Source organism: Eptatretus burgeri, chromosome 2 (assembly GCF_056783735.1).
Source record: "Eptatretus burgeri isolate ZD-2024b chromosome 2, Ebu_testis_v1, whole genome shotgun sequence".
Classification (NCBI taxonomy): Eukaryota; Metazoa; Chordata; class Myxini; order Myxiniformes; family Myxinidae; genus Eptatretus; species Eptatretus burgeri.
This window is the reverse complement of record NC_140962.1, coordinates 47691626-47712261: the sequence shown is the minus strand read 5'-3', so window position 1 is coordinate 47712261 and position 20636 is coordinate 47691626. Positions and strand designations below refer to the sequence as shown.

The window sequence follows — 20636 nt, the reverse complement described above, 5'->3', positions numbered from 1 at the left end:
ATATATATATATTAGGAGGAAATATACCATGGAATAATCTGCATCGTGGTTCGTTTTCGACGAAGTGAATCGTGCATGGTTTTGTGCCATTTTTATCATGTCAAAAATTTTTACTTTCCCATGGTCCATTTCTGTCCAACTTTTGATATGTTCCTAAGTAAGTCTTAAAATATAAGGAAATGCAATAAAACAAAAATTTGCAATTTTTTGGGGGTGCGGCTGTTCTGGTTGTATATTGACCCGTCTATAACAAGGCAATGAACTGACAATGGAGTAGTGGGGCTGCATTTGGGGACAACAACCAAGGGAATGAATGAACAAGAAAAGAGGAGATCGAGGGAGAATGGCTGATAGAGGGGAAACGAGAGATCGAGAGAGAACGAGAACACTGTAACATGTGAGGAGGGTTGGGTTAGCTATTTTTAATGCTGGTAGAAAAGATCGTGAGAAGGGATTTTTTTTTCCCTCTCTGCAAAAGACAGGCTCACGTAAGACCAAGGTAAAATTGATTGCAGGGTAGCAAGACGAGAGGTGGGCACAACTGGCAAGGGGAGAAACACAAATGAGAAACAGACAGACAGAGACACTGAAACCAGTAAGTAAGAGCGTTGAGTGAGGAAGGGTTAATGGGGTAATAAAAAAACATGGCTCAGGAAGGGGGATGATGTGAGGCAGCGGTGCACTGCCTGCTTGAGGCCCTCGAGGGATAGGTGAGAAAGAATGGCCTCTGCAAGGTGGTTCCACTGACAGGAGAAGTGAAGAACAAAGGAGTTGAAGTGTACAGTCAGCCTAGATTTTGGATGTTTAACCACAAGAGGTTTACTGGAAGAATGCGTACATCTTGGGGAGGGTCGGAGGACAGGGAGCCAAAGGAAGCAATGTCCGAGAAGAAATGGTAAAAACTAGAGAGACCACCGACCTTCCTTCAATGTGAAAGCAACAGACCTTTTGCTTCATTTTAGTCTCAAGCGATTCCAATCACATTGGGAGGTTTACATTGCACATAATCTAGATGTGATGCTGGGGTGCCAGCCCATCGTGGAGAGCAGTACTCAATTGATTTCCAGCCAAAGGCCTTGTAGGCTGTGCGTAGCTCTGATTTTGAGGCTGTGCGTAGTCTGAGGCTGTGCGTAGTCTGATGGATCGACTGAGGTGGCCCAGTCTGCAACTGGATTTGGAGGCCAGCTTTGCTATTTGATTGTCATGTGATGGGGGATGAAATGAGATAGGAGTGTATCACCTGCTTGAAGCCCTGAATAGTTGAGTGGAATTGAGCAGCCTCAGGAAGGCATTTCCACAAATGGTAGAAAAAAGATACAAGAGCATTGAGGTGTGAAGTAAACCTGGGTTTTTGGAGTTCAACCAGCAGGGGGGTTGAGCTGTAAGGGTTGGGAGGGTTGTGAGAGCAGAAGGATCCTGACTGGAGGAGATCCATTAAAATGGAGGCCACGACCTGTTTTGTGATGCGAGAGCAACACAACTGGTGCTTTGGCCTCATCCTAGGAGATGGCAATGATGTTGAGAACTGGAGAGACAAATCTGATACTGGGGCACATCTCATAGGGGAGAGCAGTGCTCCATTGACCAATGAGCAAAGGCCTTGTAGGCTGTGTGTAGAAGAGATATTTCATTGAATGACTTGGAATGACAGAGGATGTCCAGTCTATGGCTGGCTTTTGGCCAGCAGCTTTACTATACGGTCAGCTCAGGAAATATGGCTGATGGTGTAGCTTAGAAGTTTAAAAGGCTGAACCTCTTCCAGTGGCTGACCAAGGGAATAGACAGTGGATTATTTTGATTATCCTTCTGACAATGATGGGGGTGAGACTGAGATTTGCCAAGATTGTTTGGCATGTTCCATTTGTCAGACCATCATCTAATCAGACAAGTAGGCAGTGATACAGTTGTTGGCCTGTCAGTGGGATGGGGGCAATTGTACAAGACAATGTTGAGTGTTCTTCAAAAAGGAAGAGCATTTTCCATTGTGGTGGAAAGTTTCATTGTACATTACACGCAGAGAGCTTGTTAAGCCGGGAGACGCTCTTGACCTCTTTCAGAATTGGGGCCTCTGACCATTGGGAGAAAAAGCAGCAGTTTATGCAAAGTTGAATGGCTGGGATGAAATGGAAACTGATAGAGAAACATCAGGCTATATGAATAGAGGAAAGACTTGACTTCAGAACTATGAAACATCTGCTTATTACTGCAGCTACTCATTCATCACTTCAGCGAGAAAGACGTTCTCATCACTGCTCTTGTGTAGAATGATGCAGTAACATGCCACTGAATGTGAGGCTTTTTCTTCTCTTTATAGCAGGGTCATATGCTGTAAATAGAGAGAGTTTATGACACTGTGGATGAGAAAGCTCCCTGTGATCACATGAAAACGAAGAAGCCCAATCACCATCACAAAATAAGGATGGCAGTGCTCCACACCCTTCAAATGGTTTATTTGTAATTATAACACACCTTTATCATGAAGTATCAGTTCAAGGAAACATTCGTTATTTGCTGTTCGTGCTAAATTAATATAGGGGGTGCTGTTTTCAAAACAAAATCGATGTAAATTCGGATGTAAATGTGTTCCGTTCCATTAAGCGGTGAGTGCTGTTTTCGGCAGCAAGCATTGCACCTTGTTGAGGCCTAAGTCACACTTGCTCTACGGCGAGGATACAGCGGCCGTACGCCCTCTGAATTGACAGAAACGTGCGGCGGCCGCAGAGTTTCTGCGGTGGCCTCAGGGTGGCCCTACGCCGTTTGGCTATCTTTTACAGGCCGTAGGGGTCGCCGTGGAATTATAACGCGGAGTTATAACTTTTTTTAAATTTCTACATTCACCGTAGCAATTCGACAAGCCGAAAAAAATAACTGGAAAAAAAAATTAACCCACTCGTTACCGGTCGCCTTGTGGGCACCTTGAGGCTACCTTGCGTCTGCCTTGAAAATTCTATGGCCGCCGCAGGGCCCCCTTAAGGTCACCGTGCGACATCAAATCAAAGACCGTACGGCACTCCCACGTTTTCGGTCTCCACAATTTCTAAATACCCCGTGCGGCTCCCCGAAAAATAAAAACATATGTGACTGCTACATTGTGTGACCGTGGAAATACTGCGGCCGCCCTATAATTGCTAGTGGCCGTAGATTTTGGAGACCCCACGGCCGCCGTAGCAAATGTGACGGGCATGAATGCTTTTCAAGAAAAATTTGCAGTGTATTGATGGATTTTTTTTACTGATCATCTTTCAAGTGTATGAGAAATATATGAGTGAAAATGAAGTGAAAAGGTGAATACTTGCTGTGCAATTTATCATTAAACTTGATAAATCTGATATTGAGAGTAAATATTTACATTAAGGAAACAAATCCTTTATCTTGCAGCTTCAAGTTATTTTTTTTTTATCAAAATATTTTTTTCTGCCATCCATCTCACTATAAACATTGCGAATCGACATTCTAATATGCAAATTCGTTTGTCGTTGAACCTCTCCGTGTGCGTGTGTGCGCACGCATGTGTGTGCTCCCCCCCCCATCCCCATCCAAAAATATGGTGGTACAACAGTCGAGTTTTATGGATGAAAAAAACAATGCAACACTAACATTGCACGAACACACACTTTACGAGTTTGCCTGTCAACCATATATAGAAGCAATCATGTAGCCCTGCTGCACAAACCTGTCACCAGAAAACCTTTTCCTGGATCCACAAGTAATAACACGTATTCATTGGTACATTCAAAGCCTGATGTTGGCTTAGTGGTTAGGGTGGTGGTTTGGGATCCCAGGGTCCTGAGTTCAAGCCCCGTTGGCTGCTGAATTAACACCAGGGGGTTGACTCAGCCTGTCATCCTTCCGAGGTCGTCGAAATGAGTACCAGTGTACTGGTCCCGGTGTATGCCCCGGTTAGAATAGGTGTACCATATCCCTGTGTGTCGTAAGAGGCGACCAGGGTTGGCGTCAGGAAGGGCATCCGGCCATAAAACATTGCCTCAAGAAAAAAGCCCAACCCCTGCACAGCAGGGAAAAATGGCTGTAAAAACGGTCATTTTTTTATATTTCATTGGTACATTCAAACATGTGTTCTGAAATCACACTCGTGCTACAATGGGGGAGTGGGTGGAGTGCTTGCAGGAATCGATTGACCTTGTTCTTTTGAAGGCTGTTTGAATGATCATTTTCATTTGATGCTTGCCATCATTGTTGAAATATTTGAATTCACTCTCATAGTTGCAATCAACTGCTGCACCTGTTGCACTCAGATCGAAAAGGAGAGAAGCGGATTATGGGCCGGCGTACCATCGACCGAACAGCAAGCAGTGACGACTCGTGTACTTTGAACAATTTCCGGCCCATCACCATTACTCTGACGAACTTTTTCAAGCAGGCAACTTCCTACTCAATTTTCGTCATTTTTGGCACCTTTTATCAACATGATCCACACATCTGTAAAAACACTTATTTTCTTTATATTAAAAAAAAAAAATTCATAGCATATAACAGCTTGGCATTTCTTTTATAAAATGCGAAGTTTGCACACTTCCACATAGCAATTGTCTTTGTGGAGATATCTTATTTATTTGATTTATTTAATGTTTTATGCAGAAATCTAGGCTTATAGAAGAGCAAAACGACAAAGGACAGCAGGTTCACCGATTCAGGGGATCAAAGTGGAACAAGGAGACATAAACATGGTAAATGAGTGGTAGAAAGGAAAAGGGTTGGAGCGAGGGAATGTGTTCCATGAGATTAAAAAGAAAGCATTAGTTCCAACATTGCAGTATTCAAAGCTCAACAGATATCCAGATAAATTGCCCTGATCTCTTGTTTGAGATCTGGTGCTTTCATCTGTTGTTGGGTTAAAGGAAGCAACATGTCTTCGATTGAAGTAAAATTGATGATCAGAGATTAGAGTTTAAGAATGGGTAATGTATGAGGGCTGCATCAATGATAGATTCCCTCACTTTGCATATGGTGGATAAAAGGCGAAATGGCCTGTAGTTGAGTGGATAAGACTTTGAACCCTTCCTTGCAAATTTGGGGAACATTAACAGCTTTCTAAGATAAAGGGAGGAGGCCATCTAAGAAAAACCTGGAGAAGAGTGAGGAAAGAAGAGAGCATAGTGCCAAAGTGCACTTCTTGGGGACAACAATGCCAAAGCAATCAGGACCAATTGCAGTGGTGTCAAGATGAACGAGGAATTTATCAGCCTTCATGGGAGATGAGTCCATGTACTGTAGAGAGAATGTGGGGAAAAGGGTGGGTATGGGAATGGAGAGACTGGGAAATGAATACCTTGGCATTTTCAAGAAATACAATGTTGAGATGTTCTGTTTTCCTGAGCAGTGCTCAACATGATGCCATCCTTTAAGAGTGAAAGTAGAGAAAGGGAATGTGCATTGGAGACGGACGTAAGCAATTGCTGTCAGAGTTTGAAAGATGGTGAGAGGTTTGAGCACTTGTGGCTTTAATGTATGGCCCTGGCTTGTTAAAGGACGATGACACATTTATTTTGGCTCATGTGGAGGCACTTTCGGTGACCATCAATTGGTCTTCCTTTCTCGGTGCAGAATACAAGCTGCTTTTTTGCATTTATCGCTCGATGCATCTCGGTGATATCAGGGTAGGGATGTTAGATAGGGCAGTTAGACACATGATTGGATGAACTGGTGAAGGAGAGAGTTGTATGTACAGTCAAGTTTTATTTTTGAGATCTTTTTTGAGAAACTGTTGATGGATTTTTGGACTTTTTTAATGGTCAGGGAATGATTTTCAGAAACTGTTGATGTCGGGGCCAGTGAGATAATCAGACCAGACTGTGATTGAGATGGTGAAAATCGGACCAGACCAATATGCCTCGTTGAACTGCCACACATGTCTGCGCTTTGGTGGCTCTCTGAAGACTGATAAGGAGATAAATACTTTCACAAAGGTTCTAAGACTTAAAGGATTAAAAATATTGTATAATCACAAGTTGTAATTCATGGTCACTGTTCATTTGTGGAAAAATATTGCTCGTAAGGAATTTGCTTTGTAATAATATGACAAACAAGTAAATAAATGTAACGGCAGCAACACAATGATTTTTCATACCGACAGCTTGTCACGATAATTAATGGCTTCCAGAATAGCAACCACCATGAAATGAATGAAATCACAATTAAGTGAAATAAGTACGAACAAATGTATTAAAAGCACAAAAACAAGAAAGTACAGAAAGAGATGCAGATTGGGAGAGAAGACGAGGAAAAGAGGTCCAGAGCACAAAGCAAAGCCAAAAATCCAATTCTCCTCCATGCTAAAAGCTGAAAAAATAACTCTCAGATTGTGCATTCCTGAGAGATATACAAGTCTGGGAAATGATCGTGATTACAACCCCAAGTATAGGCGTACACAAAGTGCAGCACTTGTCTTCAAGAAGATATTCATTTGAGATGACCTAAAATCCAGCACTAGCTTTAACAGGGTGTGAAGCAGTGGCGGTGGGAATTGCCAGGCAGCGCCTGCTTTGCCTGATATGAACAGCAACAGCCTTGATAGTAAAATAATGCTGCCAAACCATTGCTTGCGAGTCAATGATTATCTTGAACTCGAAACATTTTGTCATGCATCCCAAAGCTTACCATTATCCAGAGAGAGGCCATCAGCAACGTACAGGTGAGTGAAGCATGTTTACAAACGGCATCAGCATAGCAAAATGTAAATTTCATTGACATCATAATTGAATTATAAATGAACTGTCCTCATGCGTTTGTGTCCAAACAATCTACTTACTGGGCTCTGGTAATACTAATTTTGCGTCTGCTATAAATCTTTGGCTTACCTTTTTTATTGATGTCTGTATCTGCAAATTGCAGATGTTTGGTTTCAAACATTGTCACCATAAAGTGGAATGATTTGTATATATACAGTGCCTTCAGAAAGTATTCACACCCCTCGACTTTTGTCACATTTTGTTGTTACAGCCTGAATTTAAAATGGATGGAATTTAAATTTTTTTGTCATAGATCCACACAAAATACCCCATAATGACAAAGTGAAAACATGTTTTTCGAAATTTTAACAAATTGTTTAAAAATGAAAAGGTGAAATGTCTTGCATCAATAAGTATTCCATCCCTTTGCTATGACACTTCAAAGTGAGCTCAGGTACATCCAATTTCCTTTGATCATCCTTCAGATGCAACTTGATTGGAGTCCACCTGTGGCCATTCCAATTGATTGGAGATGATTTGGAAAGAAACACACCTTTCTATATGAGGTCCCGCAGTTGACGATGCATGTCAGAGCAGAAACTCGACCATGAGGTTCAGGGAACTCTCCGTGGAACTTACCAGAGATAGAAATGTGAGGAGGCTTAGATCTGGGGAAGGGTATAAAACAATTTATAGAGTGTTAAAAGTTCCCAAGAGCACAGTGAGCTCCATCATTACGAAATGGAAAGAATATGGAACGACCCAGACTCTTTCTAGAGCTGGCCATCCGATCAAACTGAACAACTGGGCAAGAAGGACCTCGGTCAGGGAGGTGACCAAGAACCCAATGACCAATCTGCAGAACTACAGAGTTCCTTCGCTGAGATTGGAGGACCTGCTGGAAGGACAACAGTCTCTGCAGCACTTCACAAATCAAGCATTTATGGGAGAGTGGCCAGACAGAAGGCACTCCTGCGAAAAACGCACGACAGCACACGTGGAGTTTGCAAACAGGTCCGTGAAAGACTCTGAGAGCATGAGGCAAAAGATGTCTGATGAGATGAAAATTGAACTCTTTGGCCTGAATGCAAAGTGCTATGTCTGTCAGAAACCGAGCACAGCTCATCACCCATCCAACACCATCCCTACCGTGAAGCGTGGTGGTGGCAGCATCATGCTATGGGGAGGCTTTTCAGCGGCAGGACTGGAGACTTGTAAGGATAGGGGGGACAATGAATGGAGCCAAATACAGGCAAATCCTTGAGGAGAACCTGCTTCAGAGTGCAAGAGACCTCAGACTGTGGCGAAGATTTATGTTCCAAAAGAACAATGACCCCAAGCACACAGCCATAGCAACCCTGGAATGGCCTCAGAACAAGAACATGAAAGTCCTTGAGTGGCCCAGCCAAAGCCCAGACTTTAATACAATTGAGAATCTGTGGAAAGACCAACGCTCCCCATCCAACTTGACAGAGCTTGAGCAGATCTGCAAGGAAGAATGTGACAAACTCCCTAAATCCCGATGTGCAAAGCTGATGCAGTCGTACCCAAGAAGATTTTAATCTGTAATCGCTGCCAAAGGCGCTTCTCTGAAGTATTGACTCAGGGAGCTGAATTATTATGTAAATTAGATGTTTCTGTATTTAATTTTCAATAAATGTATAAAAATTTCTAAAAACATGTTTTCACTTTGTCATTATGGGGTATTTTGTGTAAATCGGTGACAAAAAATTAAAATTTAATCCATTTCAAATTCAGGCTGCAACACAACAAAATGTGACAAAAGTCAAGGTGTGAGAATACTTCCTGAAGGCACTGTATTCCAAGTGTTTGACCAGGTCCTGATTCTACCAAAGTCTACAGAGAGGGAAGAGGCTGCTGCCTGCTTACCTGAAGGAGGACAGATGCTACAGCAGAGTGTGGAGTCATCAGCAAAGAGATAAGCAAGATTTTCAAGAGAAGTGGAAAGATCACTGATGGAAATTAGGAAGAGGACTGGGCCAAAAACTGCCTTGCCTTGGGGGAGGCACTCCAACCTCGACAGAGAGAGAAAGGATGATCCCATTGACAGCCCACACTGACTATGAGAGTGGAGGAAATTTGTATACCATGAAGAGGTGGATGCCGTAGGCAGAGAGTATGGAGAGCAAAGAGGGTTGCCAGACTATGTCAAATGCTCAAAATATGTCCAGAGATACAGCCCTGAATTAATGTCCAAGATTAAAAGCCTCCATCCATTGTTGGGAAACCAGAAGCAGCATGTTCAGGGTGGAGTGGCCGGGCCTGAATCCGGATTGATGATCAAGCTGTTGGGAAAAACGGAAGGATTTGGTGTTTACTGCGTTGATGCATTCTGTGACTTTGCACATAATTAGAAGTTTACTGATAGGGCTGTTGTGAAGAGGATCTGTTTTTGCACCTTGTTTGTGTATCACCGTGATGTTGACTGATGTTCATGTGGACAGAAGATGACTTCGAGCAAATGATAGGGTGAACAGAGCAGAAAGAGGATGTTCAAGAGTGACACAGCAGGCTTTTAAGACAGGCGTGCTGATGCCACCCTGGCCAGTTGCAGAATCAGGGTTGACGGTTGCCAGAAACTTCGGGGTGGTTGGTTGGGGGGTGGGTGCGGTCGTTGAAAACTTGACGTTTCAGCATTTCATTCTTGATTGATTTGTAAAATTTATAAAAACATTTTCACTTCGTCATTATGGTGTATTTTGTGTAGATCTGTTATAAAACCTTTATATTCAATACATTTTAAATTCAGGCTGAAACGCAACAAAATGTGAAAAATTTAAGGGTTGTGAATACTTTCTGAAGGATATATATATATATATATATATATATATATATATATATATATATATATATATATATATATATATATATATATATATATATATATATGTCAGTTTTGTTTTCCTCTGTTTTTAACGACATTACTCATTTATTATGTTGCTCTTCCACAACAGGAAGGAGACCGGCTGAGTGATGAAGATTTGTACAAATTTCTTGCTGATATGCGGAAGCCTGCAAGTATGCTGCGCAGGCTGCGGTCGATATCAGGTGCCATAGTCGATTCAAAATCATCTATTGTGTCAATTGTTTGAGTGTATATGTTATGTATTCATTATTTTCCATGCCTTGTATGGCTGTGGTTGGAATCTATATTTAATGAGCCGAACCTTCAAGCCCCGTTGGCTGCTGAATTAACACCAGGGGGTTGACTCAGCCTGTCATCCTTCTGAGGTCGGCGAAATAAGCACTAGTGCAGCAGCCAAAAGGCTGCACAAAAAGGGAAGGGGTATCAAGGGATTTATTAAATCTGGTGTTGGTGTGGTGCAGGCATGATGGGCCGAATGGCCTCCTCCTATCCAAAAATTTCCTTGTAATTTCCTTGTAAAAAATAAACCGAAAAATGTGTGTACTGTACAGTAATCCCCCGTTTCTCGCGGGGGTTACGGTCCAAACCTCCCCACGCTAAGTGAAAATCCGCGAAGAATGGACGCCTCCCCAAAAAATCGACTCGTCTGGTCTTGTCGGTTTGGCAGTGATTGGGTTTGAGGTGCTGGAGATCGACTCGTCTGGTTGGTTTGGCAGTGATTGGGTTTGAGGTGCTGGAGATCGACTCGTCTGGTTGGTTTGGCAGTGATTGGGTTTGAGGTGCTGGAGATCGACTCGTCTGGTTGGTTTGGCAGTGATTGGGTTTGAGGTGCTGGAGATCGACTCGTCTGGTTGGTTTGGCAGTGATTGGGTTTGAGGTGCTGGAGATCGACTCGTCTGGTTGGTTTGGCAGTGATTGGGTTTGAGGTGCTGGAGATCGACTCGTCTGGTCTGGTCGGTTTGGCAGTGATTGGGTTTGAGGTGCCGGAGATCGACTCGTCTGGTCTGGTCGGTTTTGAGGTGCTGGGTACGAACAGTGCTCGTCCAACGGCGGCAAACCTTTTTCCTTCCCGAAGCATATATCGAGCACCTTAACCTTCTTCTGGAGCGTTCCAGGACCTTCTTCTGGTGCTTCGGTTCCTTGCCAGAAGCCTTAGAAGGTGCAGGGCATTTGGGCGGCATCGTGGGGCTTGGAGAAAAAACGTAGAAAATATTGGAAGTTCACAAGCTAAACTTTGTCTCATGCTTTGTGTGACTGGTCGAGCATCACGCGTTATACATTTATTAATTTATTGCTTAAAGAATTTATATTTTATATATTATTACCGCGATGTACCCGGGGAATCCGCAGAAAAAATTAGTTACGTTCCAAGGGAAAACCCACGATGAAGCGGGGGCGCGATAGGTGAACCGCGATGAAGCGGGGGCGCGATAGGTGAACCGCGATGAAGCGGGGGTTGACTGTATATGTTTCATTACACCCATTGGTTGGACAGCTGGGCCTGACTCGACCCACAATTGGAATCTGATTCCACCCATGAATAAATATATCATGCGTCTGCCATTTTTCTGCTCCGTTGGGCCCAAGACATATTCAGAAGTGTTTAGTCACAATCCCCTTATTCTTCCCTGTAAGTTTTCTCTTCAGTGAGGAAAAAAACTAAAAGCGACTTAAAAGCATCATCAAATGTCGAAAGGTTGCAGCCCATCGTTGTCACAGGCGTTTTGAGGCACACTGTTTGTGTAGGCCCCAGGCTTCAAACCTTCCGGCCTATACGATCATTCCTTCATGGCCTAGTGGAATTGGAATTTGTCCTAGCTACGTATATAAGCTTCGTTGCATTATCCGTTGTATTATAGCTTCGTTGCATTATCCAAGTAATTTTTTTTTGAGGCATTGGGCAATCAAGCCAGCATTCTGTGCCTGTATACACGACCCACGTTTTTCAATTTTAATCATTGATCGAGCGATCGAGGCTGTGCTTATACATTGTATGTTTATGCATTTCACATTAACTCTGGAAGCACATCAAATACATTCACGTTTTGACTTGTTCATGTTTAGTATCCCATTTTGACCCATTCCCGTTTCCCATTCCCTCATTGCAAATAATTAATCGGACATAATCCATAACTTTGTATGTATAGTTGGGTGGTCGCTAGACTACCGTTATGCTCAGGTTTTCCGTCTGTCTGTCTGTTTGTTTGTATGTAATGGACAGCTCTGGAGGCCAGAGGAGTCAACCGATTTTGATGAAGCTTGACTGGTAGGTTCATACCAGGATCTAGTTGTATGCTTTTGAGCACCGTTGCTATGGACGCCACCATTGCCAAGCAACGGGACTTTGAAATTAAAAAAAAAAAAATCCGAAACTTTTTTTTTTTGAAAATCAAAAATCGGCTTCCGCGCTTTTATGCGCACTATAATCAACCTCTTTGTCAAAAAATTTCAGCCCGATCCGTCAAAAACGGAATGACTAGTATGCAATTATATAGCGACCACCCATGTCGCCTACCGGCTTGTAATCCTCTGTGTTGTGTTGAGGTTTTTGCACCCATCATTTTGATGGTCTTTTCCCCAAGTTTACTTTAATTTCTGTATTAATTTTGGTTCAATGTTGAGGCTTACTTTTATAATTGTTTTTAAAATTATTATTTACAATATTGCTTATATCTTGCTTGGTCCAATAGTCACAGCAAGAAGCTTACCCTTAGTCCTCAATGATTCATTGCTTGAAAGCTTAGTTGTCTTCTTGACAACCCCATGTGTGGCCTTTGTTTTCCTGAATACACAACTTTGCAACAAAACTTTCTCATTCTTCCATACCCGAGAAGTTCATTTATTGTTCTTCTCTCTCGGCCAAATCATTTCAACACCGAGATGCAGTCAAACCTGATTTATGTGCTCAACCAATGCCTTTAGTCACACCGCAAACTATTCCATTCCAAGGAGCATAACCACTCTTATGTGTTCCGAGGTTGTTGATGGTGTTGTATCGCCCCGGAGACGGTTCTCTTGAACAGGCCTGCAGCACGGAGATAGCCAATCGATATCCCAGGAGCAACCCAGAGATCTCCCACATCAAAGATTATCTATCCCAACCTTCATGAATCCATTGCCATGAAAGAGACAGACGGACACAGACAGAGAGAGACACAGACAGTGTCCCATGGGGACCGATCAGTGCTTTGTGTTGACAGGATGGCCGACACTGGAGGTACACACACTCGTTTCTAAACTGTCTAATCTGGATTTGAATCCTGACTCGACTATAAACTGTCATTCCGGTGTTTCACAGGCAAGGTGATTCATCAATGCGTGTGCCGTCCCTTGGATGGACGTTAAACGGGCGTCCCTTATCCCAGTATTTGTTGGTATATGTTAAAGATCCAATGGTGTCCTTCATGAAGGGGAAGCAAGCTAACGCCAGCACCATGGCCAAATTCCAAATTTCTGCACCAACCAGCAGAGGGAAATGCATTGCATCAGTGGCACAGCCGCACCCTCAGCCAATGATGCTACCCCGTAGCCTTATGCTGCATAGGAACAAAGACGAAGCGCTTTGACAGTGACTGCGCTCCCGTGATGAATCGGGGCATCAGGAAAGAGTGGGGAAAGATTTATCCTCTGACTTGTGTTGGTGGGGGGGGGGGAGGAGGAAGGGGGTACAACCACCGTGAAGAGGAATCCCAAACAGTTGCCCTGTTCCAAGTTGTGAGTAGAACTCGCAAACAGTTTTTGCTTCCTCAAGCACTGATTCGCCACGGGCGATGTGATAACGTTACTTTCTTATTTTTCTTTCATCTGCAGCACATGGCTGTGGGTAGTATCATTTCCTGTGGGGAGGCTGTGCTGTTCATCCAATGCCCCCCTGTAGGTCAAAGTGTGAATTTGTAATATTTATCAGGGTGCTCATAATAGTTTACCTCCTCTTTGCGAAGGACACCAAGGGATCTTTGATGTCCACCAACAAATGCTAACAGATGGGACATCCAGTATAACGTCCATTCGAGGGAATAACTTTCTGTATGCATTACAGGTTTTAAAGGATTCAATATTGCATCGAGTTTCTCATGGTACCAGCTTGTGTCTATGGAGTGCAATAGGGTTCTACCTCATTTCCTTTTGTCCTTCATTTGCCATGATGGACATGTTTTCATTCCAAACATGATGGGCATATTTTCATTCATTGAACTTCACGTCAGTTCAGTCTGCATGTTGCTTTGAGCAGAAATTACCAACAACTTCAATCTTGAAAGTGCGCTAAGATTGGTGTCCACAATGCCTGCCATTTTCTCTTCCTCAGTGTCACATGTAGCAAGAAACTTGATGATGTTACTGTTCCAACAAATTTTCCACGACTTGAAATGAGACTGGAAAGTTTCCTGAGGGAACACGTCACTGGGCTGGTTGAAGGCAGGGCTTTTTTGAGGGGTTGAGGCTGGAGCAGAGAGGGGTTGAGGCTGGAGCAGAGAGGGGTTGAGGCTGGAGCAGAGAGGGGTTGAGGCTGGAGCAGAGAGGGGTTGAGGCTGGAGCAGAGAGGGGTTGAGGCTGGAGCGGCGGGGGGGGAGAGTTGAGGCTGGAGCGGCGGGGGGGGGGTTGAGGCTGGAGCGGTGGGGGGGGGGGTTGAGGCTGGAGCGGGGAGACGTTGAGGCTGGAGCAGGGAGATATTGTTCCTGTGCTGAACTCTCTCCACTCCCTGCTCGAACCTCAATGCCCGGTGCGAACATGGCATAAGATTCTACGAGATAATAAGGATGATTCTATATTTTAACAGTTCAACCCTTGGATGAAAATTCTTAATTTTCTACATCTGTCACATGCATTGTCATCCTCTTGCAGCCCAGGTGAAACTGGATCTTTCCCTTGCACCGGAGACAATGCCATACTGCCTCACTCCTGAGTTACTGCAGGTGTGAAAACTACCATTGATCCATTCAAGTGATGATCAAAAAGTTTGACTGTTATCAATTACAGTTCCAATAAAAGCGATATCCAAAATGAGTTTCAAACTTTTATTCCAGCAAAGGTGTCTTGGTTGTGACCAATCAGTTTGGTTTGCTGAAATGTTTTTTTGGGGTTTTTTTGCATATCTTCCCAACAGGTTGAACCTTATCCTGAAAATCGAGCTCGTCCAACGCGTGAAGTGCTCGAATTCCCCCCACGGGAGGTTTATGCGCCTCATACGACATACAGGTTTGTCTTTTTTACTCCTTGTATATTGTGTGGTCATCATGGTTCGTCCATTCAATGGCAAAAGAGTTTTTTTTTTATTTTTTATTTTTTTTTTTACTTCGAAAATTCATTTTTGTGCAGATTAGCTACAATATAGTTTGTTGAATCTCATGCATTTGTAATTCACAAGGAAATGTGAAATGAAATTTAAGCTGAATTGATCTGTCGGACTTTTGTTTGAACATCCATCCCATCGCCTGCACATTCAGAGAAGGATATGAAAAGGAAAAAAATAGTATAATAAATACGTTCATTCAGATATGTATCTATGTATGTATATATATATATATATATATATATATATATATATATATATATATATATATATATATATATTTGAGGGAGGTAGAAAGGCAGGGGGTGGAGGTGGGAACAAGGGGTTTTTGGGAGAAAGGGAATTGATGATTATTTACCCCCAAAATCCCCTGGAATATTTTTGCTTCTGCACCCCTCCTGCCCTCACCCCCTCCACACTAAATTATTGTTCCTGCATGTTTCTGGTCCTGCTTGTGATTATTACGATCTCACTCGCTCTCACAAAACATGGATTCTTTGCTTACCTCTCTCACCTGAACTGTCTCTTTATTCTCAATGGTGACTTTCAGCTGCCACCATGTCAGTTGGGTAGGAATCAGCCAATGATCATTTGCAACATCTTTGTAGCCAAGTCCTTCTGTGAGGAATCGGCTCTCAAAATAATCGGTAAGTTTTTCTACCCAGACCTTTTCAAGCAGACAGTCCTCAGTGCAATGGATGAAATTGACAGGACATTGATTGAGGTATGATAACTGCTCTTGGAAGCAAGAAGAATCTGACGTTTCGAGCATTAACCCTTCGTCAGAGCAAAATAATCCTCTCTCGCGCCATATTATGTGTCCAACAATCTGACAACCACTCTCGGCAAGTTCTGCACCTCTTAAAACTCACTTTATTTTACAAATGGCTCATGTTTTTTTTTAAGTTGTTTCCCATAGATATAACTTTGGATCTTCTGGTTGTTCCCAGATCCAGTCTGGGAACTTGGATCCAGTCATTGCCACCTAACAAGGTGGCAATGACTGGATGGTTCCACTTCCTTGGCAGGTGATTTTCATACACTAGGTATTAAATGGGAAACTTTTTCAAAAATATGACCTTTTCTGGGGAAATGGAATCTGAATCTGGCCTGAAAGCCAATCACAGACTTGGCATGTGGAGTTCCATTGGGCTTAGTCCTTCCTTGGCACTTCCCTTGTTTTTGTTTGCAGTGTAATCGAGTAATGTTCTTCCATGTAGGCTATGCCCTAGCATTTCATATTGGACTTCTGCATCTGTGAGGGTCAAAACCCCTGGAGATCATCAGAATTTCCTGACATGAAGTGATTGTGAAGGGTTTTCTCCTTTGTTACCACAGGCAGTAGTTTTGCAATCTTTTATCGTTTTCCTTCTGTCAGGGGTGGTGGGATATGCACACACCTTCAGGGTTTCTTTCCCTTTTTTTTGTACGTATGTTGTTTGTGGCATACTCGAACGACTGCAGTCCAAGCTTCGAGCTTCACGAGTCTGAACGAACATCCAGGTCAGCAACCGCTCAAATAGCATCTTTGTCATTTGGTGTATGTGACTTCTGAGTGGCGTTACAATGACCACATCAACAGCGTAACATTTTTGAAACTTGCATTTCAAACAAACAGATACAAAGTCAAATGAGGAAGTTCACCATTACATGCAATGTCCAACTCCGATTCCCGCGAGTAGGTGTTTCTGCTGCCCAGTGTCCCAGTCCTGCCGGCACAACTCACGCGTGTTTGTCTTGTCCTTCAGGGCTGTTGAACTTTGTCTTGTCGTGGTGCTCTCTCGTAAGATGGCCCGTCCAGGTTGATTAAAGAGCTCAAAGGCATTCTTTCCCCGACACACAATCTTAATGAGTGTCAAACAACCCGATTACGATCGGCTCCATGCATTAACAACCGCTCTGGGAATGAACACCTCGTTCACTCAGAGTTAAATCGAGCACATGACGATGGAAATACACAGCTCTTCACATGTCACCCGTCTCTTTAAACCTCCCTCTCATGGGTTTATATAATATCACAGAAAAATCCCGTGCAGTTTCAGAAAATGCAAGTTTCGTCCATTCTGGAAGTTTCGGCTGAACATTCCAGCACCTTCACGAATCTTACCAGGCAGTTTACACTACAATACTGCCATCTACAATCAAAATTAGCTCATGACATCAAACGGTTTATATTACAATTTACCGATGTGCACTCAACAAAACCTGTAACATGTAACCATCAATTTTAATCGTTCATTTACAGGCATTGACTCATGCTTAAATTTACCACATCTAGCTTTTAACTGGCACCTTCCCTCTGCCCCTTCTTCTGCAACTCAAGAGCAAATGCATTCTTCCCGCAACCCAGGTGCTCTTGTACGCCTGCTTGCAGTTCATCCCACTGTAACTCGGCTCTGAGCCTCGGCAACTATCGTACTAAAATACACCAATTCTCTGTATGAAGGAGTATGTCTGAATGTTCGAGAATGAAAAATGGTTTGGCCGATCTCCACCAAATTTTGCAGACGTGCTGGTGGTACCCACCATCAGGTCATGGGCATAAGATAAATGCCCTCTTTCTCCCACAACCCCCTGCGAGGGTGGGGAGACTTGCAGATTTTGCCTTGACATGGGCGGAGTGTAAGTGCATGGTTTCTGCATCAGTTATCCCAAACATTGAACAAAACCTGAACAAACATAACTTGTTTGTCCAGGTATAAAAGAGAGATTCATGACGATTAAACATCAATGGTTGTTTAACCACTGACCCCTGCCGGAGGGAGGAGGTATTGATGGTGGGGAAATAACGACGCCAATTCTGAAAAAAATATCCCCTCGCTTCTTGAGGGAATAAGCACTAGAACTTTTGGGGCATTATTTAAGCAAGCACATTGAAGCTTCAATATTGGACATGTGCTTCTGCCTTGTCAGTGACGTGATACTGGATTTAGCAATCAAATACAAAGGTAAGACCAGATTGGAGAAAAGCATCAACCAAATTCATTTCACTAATTGCATTTACAACTCTCCTTGGAATAACAAAATACCTTTGTGGTGGTGTGCAAATCAGCATTTTACAATTCAGTCAAAAAGAGAGTAATTTTACACTTTAGTCTAAAAGAGAGTTGCAGAACATGATTGCTTTGAGCACAAACATAGTTTGAACCGTTTCTCATTTCCATATACATACAGTATCCTACTCCTCTGTCTTTAGCCAGATAACCATAAACCTTTGCATCTCTACTGTCCTTGCATGAATTGACTTTCTGTCATGCTGTTCCACAATCTCATGCCTGTATGAATGCAACAACCATCTGTTTTCAAAATATAAAAACAAGCCTCATACCTGGTTGTGAGGCTCATAAGTTTGGGAAACTGAACTTCTTCCATTGATTGTGAAAAGTATGAGGTGGATTCATTTGATATTCCTTCTGGACAGACATTGAGAGACTTGATCCTGGATTGAAAGGCATGCTCCAAGTATTAGACCAGCACCTGGAACCTTTCCTGCTCAACAGAAAGGGAAGTTGCTCCTGGCGGCCTGTCGGTGGGATCTGGAATTGGACTGAATAATGTTGAGTCATACGCAAAGATAAAAGAGTGTTTTGCAGAAGATTGGAGCAGTCATTTATGTACACCGGGTGCAGGAAGTGGCCCAAAATTTTTCCTCCATTGGGAGAGGATATCAGAGCATTTTGTTGAGAGCTACATACTGGCTGCAAGGGTAGTTAAAGACAGTAAGCCAGGAAAGAAGGTGACCTTGTATTCCACAGGCAGTAAGCTAAATAAGCAGAGCAGGGTGCCAGCATGTCATTGAAAACACGAGATGTAAAGTCCTGATTGCTTAAGATCAAGAGCCTTCATGTGTTGTTAAGAGAGAAGCAGCAGCATGTCAAAAGTTGAGTGGCCAGATAGAATCCAAACTGGTGATCAGGGATCAGGCCAATTGAGGAGAGGAAAAAATTGAAGTTGGCTCTGATTACTGATTCCATGAGTTTTCTTAATTAACTGGAGGTAAACTAGCCATCCTGGAGGTTGACGACTATTATTTCAACATCGAGGTAGAATTATTTACGTTTCAGGAATGTATTATTTTTGGTATTTCCTTTTTATTATTATTATTATTATTATTTTATTTTTGTCTCCAGTCTTTCATGAATAAATTCCTGATTCATGAAACGGTGCAATCCAGCAAAGGCGAATGTGAATGTACAGACAGCATCCAAGATGATAACTTCAGTTCACCTGCAATTTGACAGAACTTGGCCTGTCAGATCGCAGGTGAATTGAAGGTATCCTGATGTTTGAAGAAACATTAATTGCTAAGATTTAAGCTGCTTACAATGTCTATCTTGTCATGCCAAAATCAGAATGACAAAAGCATCTGTGCATGGCCGAACAAGACTGGAGACATGTGTTACCTGTGGAGTCAAAAATGACAATGTGGGCTGGCACGGGCATCACAGTCACAGGAACTCTCTATTTTATTTAATCAATGGTTGTTTGTGCAGAATTATGTTGGAGGGGAAAGAGTGAAAGAATGTGTTGAGCTTTTTGTCGTAACATATGGCTTTGACTGGGGAGTAACAGTGGGACTTTGGTCCATTGGCCGCAGCATCATGGTTGTGGTGCGAATGATGTGTTTGCGACCTGTCCAGGGTTTCCAAAGCATGCCTCGACATCTCCATTTCCGACCACTGCCTCTTTGTTCATTCAACAGTACTCCGTTGAGGCTTGCATCACCACAGTCAGAAAACCACCAACCACCTGCAATTATAAGACCAGTAAGAAGAACAGAAAAACGCTGAATTTTGAAATTCCTGGGATGTCGCAAAATAGCCCCCACTCCCTCCCCAATAGACATTGCTTCAAACATATAATCACAAAGATAAATATTGGTGCTTATCATTTTATTATTATTATCATTATTATTATTACAAGTACGTGCCCATACGTGCGTGGCCGTACGTGCAAAAAAAATATAAAAATAAAAATAAAGAATTGTGACATCAATCGTGAGGTCATAGCACCGTGTCCTGTCATTGGTTTGGTGAATAAATGCCCATAACTTGGGAACCACTTGTCTGGTTAATATCAAAGCTTGAAAAGGCACAACCACAGGGCCCCAGCAATATACCGAGCAAGTTTCAATTCGATCGGACCAGTGGTTGTCAAGAAACAGTGGTCGCAGACACACACACACACACACACACACACACACACACACACACACACACACACACACACACACACACACACACACACACACACACACACACACACACACATTGCTGGAATTATAGATACTAGTACGGGCCCGTAGGGGTGGGCCCGTAGGTGCGTATACGACGACTGGATTGGGGCATTATTTCAATTAGATCGGACCAACCATATCATAAATGGCCATAACTTGGGAAACACCTGGGAAACATACTCAGGTCCCCAGCGTCAATTGTGACGTCATATCAAATGAAGAAGAATTGTGACGCCCCCTCTCTCTCGCTCCCCCTAGTCTCGCCCCCCTCTCTCCCCCTCCTCTTTCGCCCCTCTCTCTCGCCCCCACTCTCACACCCCCTCTCTCCCCCTCTCTTGAATTGTGACGCCCCCTCTCTCTCATCCCCACTCTCTCCCTCCCCTCTCTTGCCCCCCTCTCTTGCCCCCTCTCTTGCCCCCTCTCTTGCCCCCTCTCTTGCCCCCCTCTCTTGCCCCCCTCTCTTGCCCCCCTCTCTTGCCCCCCTCTCTTGCCCCCTCTCTTGCCCCCTCTCTCTCCCCCCTATCTCTCCCCATC

The 20636-nt window shown here is 43.3% G+C and overlaps 2 protein-coding genes across 4 annotated transcripts in view; one reads left to right on the top strand and one right to left on the bottom strand.

The window, feature by feature from the left end:
• The window catches only part of LOC147031988 (dedicator of cytokinesis protein 7-like), a 272420-nt gene that overhangs the window by 92505 nt on the left and 159279 nt on the right, over positions 1–20636 (top strand). For both annotated transcript variants that reach the window (XM_085869231.1, XM_085869229.1), the window contains exons 12-15: positions 4257–4381; positions 9665–9758; positions 14419–14489; positions 14681–14772. In XM_085869231.1, the coding sequence (XP_085725357.1) occupies positions 4257–4381; positions 9665–9758; positions 14419–14489; positions 14681–14772 (382 nt within the window). The remainder of the gene's footprint in view (positions 1–4256; positions 4382–9664; positions 9759–14418; positions 14490–14680; positions 14773–20636) is intronic.
• The window catches only part of LOC147031991 (angiopoietin-related protein 3-like), a 26235-nt gene continuing 22052 nt past the window's right edge, over positions 16454–20636 (bottom strand). For both annotated transcript variants that reach the window (XM_085869227.1, XM_085869228.1), the window contains one exon: positions 16454–19615. In XM_085869227.1, the coding sequence (XP_085725353.1) occupies positions 19362–19615 (254 nt within the window). In that variant the 3' untranslated portion in view covers positions 16454–19361. The remainder of the gene's footprint in view (positions 19616–20636) is intronic.